Raw genomic sequence first — 3,131 nt, 5'->3', positions numbered from 1 at the left:
TCGGGACCGCTCACCGCCTCTTGGAAAGTCGCTGGCTCCGATAAGTCCACCGCAGCTTCGACTGCGTTGGCACTTGCACGCCAAAACACGGGGGAAGTCGATTCTTCATCTTGATCTCCAGCCTTTTCTTCTTCGTTTACGTCTGCTCGACGTGAAGACGAATTGGTCGGCGTACTTGCTTCTTCCAGTCCGGGTCGATGACGCGTAGTTCGCGGGTGGGTTCTACCTTGGACGATGTTACACAGACAGTGGGCTCTACCTTGGACGACGCGACGGATACCGTGGGTTCTACTTTGGATGACGTTACGAATACTGTGGGCTCTACCTTGGACGATGTGGTATACACCGTCGGTTCTGAGCTGGACGGCGCGACGGATACCGTGGGTTCTACTTTGGATGACGTTACGAATACTGTGGGCTCTACCTTGGACGATGTGGTATACACCGTCGGTTCTGAGCTGGACGATGTGATTGACACGGCCGAGTCGGCGCTAGACGATGTTACGCAGACTGCTGGGTCGACAGTCAATGGCGTCAAGAAGACGGTCGGATCGACAGTTAATGGCGTCACGCAGACTGTTGGCTCGACGGTAAATAGAGTAACGAATACCGTGGATGATGTGGTGGACACAGTGGCCCCTGTTGTGCACAAGGTGGTCAACACGGCCGGCTCTACGGTCAAAACATTGGCCAACACCACGTCGAATGTCGCTAAGACGGTGGCTCCCGTCATTGATACTATTGCTAACACTGCGGGATCAACGGTGAAAACGGCGACTAACACTGCGTCTAACGTTGTTAAGACACTGGCTCCTGCTGTGAACAAGGTGACCAACACGGTGGCCGACACGGCCGACTCGACGGTGAATACCGTGACCGACACACTTAAGACGGTGACCCCAGTCGTCAACAAGGTCACCAACACTGTGGCCGACACAGCCAGATATGTAGTGAATACTGCGTCCAACGTCGTGAAGACGGTGACCCCGGCTGTTAAAAAGATACCTAACACGGTGGCCGACACGGCCGACTCGACGGTGAATACCGTGACCGACACACTTAAGACGGTGACCCCAGTCGTCAACAAGGTCATTAACACTGTGGCCGACACAGCCAGTTATGCAGTGAATACTGCGTCCAACGTCGTGAAGACGGTGTCCCCGGCTGCTAAAAAGATACCTAACACGGTGGCCGACACGGCCGACTCGACGGTGAATACCGTGACCGACACACTTAAGACGGTGACCCCAGTCGTCAACAAGGTCATTAACACTGTGGCCGACACAGCCAGTTATGCAGTGAATACTGCGTCCAACGTCGTGAAGACGGTGACCCCGGCTGTTAAAAAGATACCTAACACGGTGGCCGACACGGCCGACTCGACGGTGAATACCGTGACCAACACGGTCGACTCGACGGTGAATACCGTGACCAACACGGCCAATACGGTGGCACCCGTAGTGCAGACTGTGGCCAAGACGGCAACGAATGTGGTTACCCCTACAGCGACCTTGGCCACGGACGCGGTCACCCAGACGGTGGGCAGTACGACGCTCGTGACGGCGGGACTTCCGTCTGCGACGAGTCCTCCAGCCAGAACTGCACGTCCTACCACTGCACCTCCCACGACTGCGTTCACGAAGACTGGCACTACTAAGACTGGCACTACCAAGACCACAACGCAGCAGAGTCCGTCGTCGCAGAAGGAGGACGAGAAGACCCCATCGACCCCACACATTGTGACTCTGACGGCTAAGGACTCGTCCGACTCAAAGACCGAGACCAGCGCGGACCAGACCGACTCGGACTCTAGCAAGCCCAACTCTAAGAACAAGAAGAACACGTCAGCCGGCGACGAGTCTGACAGTAGTGATGACTCGGTGTTTGTCCCCAAGTCTTCGAATTCATCGTCCTCGTCGACCGACGTAGCGGACGTGACCAAGAAGCCTTCGACTAAGAAGCCTACCAAGACTAAGCAACCTACTACTTCTTCTTCCTCTAATGCCGACGACAGTGCCTCTGACTCGGGCTCTGGCTCGGAGGAGGTCGGTATTCCTGACGACTCGGCTTCAACTGCAGAAGGTTCGACGTCTATGTCGGGATCCATGGAAGGTCCAGAAGTGGGCGATGTGTCTACTCCCGAGCCTAACAAGACGACGCTACGTCCTGAACCTGCTCCTGCTACTGCGGCCCCCGCTCCGGCTGCACCGGCGGCTACGCCCGCCCCGCCGGCTGCGGAATCAACGCCCGGGAGCGGCAGTCTAACGAGCCAGGAAGCTCAAGCCAAGCGCGCGGAAGACGTGTCCGGTAAGAGCGACACAGGCACATCGGCCTTGTTGGCGGTGGTCGCCGCGGCCGGTTGCGCGGCCGTTGTCGCCATCTTCGCGTACGTGAAGAAGCAGAACCACGAGACGGAGGGTACAGGCCCCGACGGCTCTCGCAGCTCTGCCACCACGGCGGACGGCGTACGCCCATCAGAAGACAGCGTGTACAACGACCCGTTGGGCACGCGCTACTCCAGTATCGTCATGATCACGCCCAACGGCGACGGGGTGTGCATCTTGTAGATGGAGTGAATGCGCACCGATAGAGGGCGACTGCGCTTTGTGAACAGAACGACATGTGGATAGCTTAACCCTCGCGGATTTTGACCTTAAAAGTAATCGAGTGTTTTGCCGAGTGCGTTTATCTACCGTCTTCTCTTTTGATCTATTACTCTTGTGTACTTGTCACTAAGCGGACGGCAACATCACCGCGGTCTTTACGCATCGTGTCGAGTGGGTGGAACGGTGTAAGTCCGACGGGGAAGGCGAGTCGGTTGTCGAACGTGGTTTCCACCTCATACAGCTCATTCGTCGGGTCTTCAGCGTCACATACAAGATACCTCGTCACTGCTGCGAGTTTGACGCGTAGCCCGAACGCCCACGTCGGTTCTTTGGAGCCCGGTACAGCCTCCAGATACGGACCTACATCCATCTTAACTTGAAGCGGAGAAGCACGCGCCGACGCCGGGCGTAGTAACACGCGATCCATGTCGTGGTTACTCAGTAGCTTACTCAGAAGTTCGTAGGAGCAACCGCCGGACTCCGTTCGGTTGCTTGCATGCAGCACTGCCATTGCGACTGACTGTA

General features: G+C 56.8%; 2 protein-coding genes across 2 annotated transcripts; one reads left to right on the top strand and one right to left on the bottom strand.

Annotated features, from left to right (window-relative positions):
• Positions 1–1,461: 1,461 nt before the first annotated feature.
• On the top strand, positions 1,462–2,667 carry PITG_20855 (uncharacterized protein; the record flags this gene model as incomplete). The annotated part of the gene is made up of 1 exon (XM_002895245.1): positions 1,462–2,667. The coding sequence occupies one exon, from the start codon at positions 2,094–2,096 to the stop codon at positions 2,565–2,567; it is 474 nt and encodes a 157-aa protein (XP_002895291.1).
• On the bottom strand, positions 2,632–3,117 carry PITG_20854 (uncharacterized protein; the record flags this gene model as incomplete). Its single annotated transcript, XM_002895244.1, has 2 exons — positions 2,632–2,637; positions 2,734–3,117. The coding sequence occupies 2 exons, from the start codon at positions 3,115–3,117 to the stop codon at positions 2,632–2,634; spliced, it is 390 nt and encodes a 129-aa protein (XP_002895290.1).
• Positions 3,118–3,131: the final 14 nt, after the last annotated feature.

This window comes from Phytophthora infestans, genomic scaffold (assembly GCF_000142945.1).
Source record: "Phytophthora infestans T30-4 supercont1.216 genomic scaffold, whole genome shotgun sequence".
Taxonomy (NCBI): Eukaryota; Oomycota; class Peronosporomycetes; order Peronosporales; family Peronosporaceae; genus Phytophthora; species Phytophthora infestans.
This window is presented reverse-complemented; position numbering and strand designations above follow the sequence as displayed.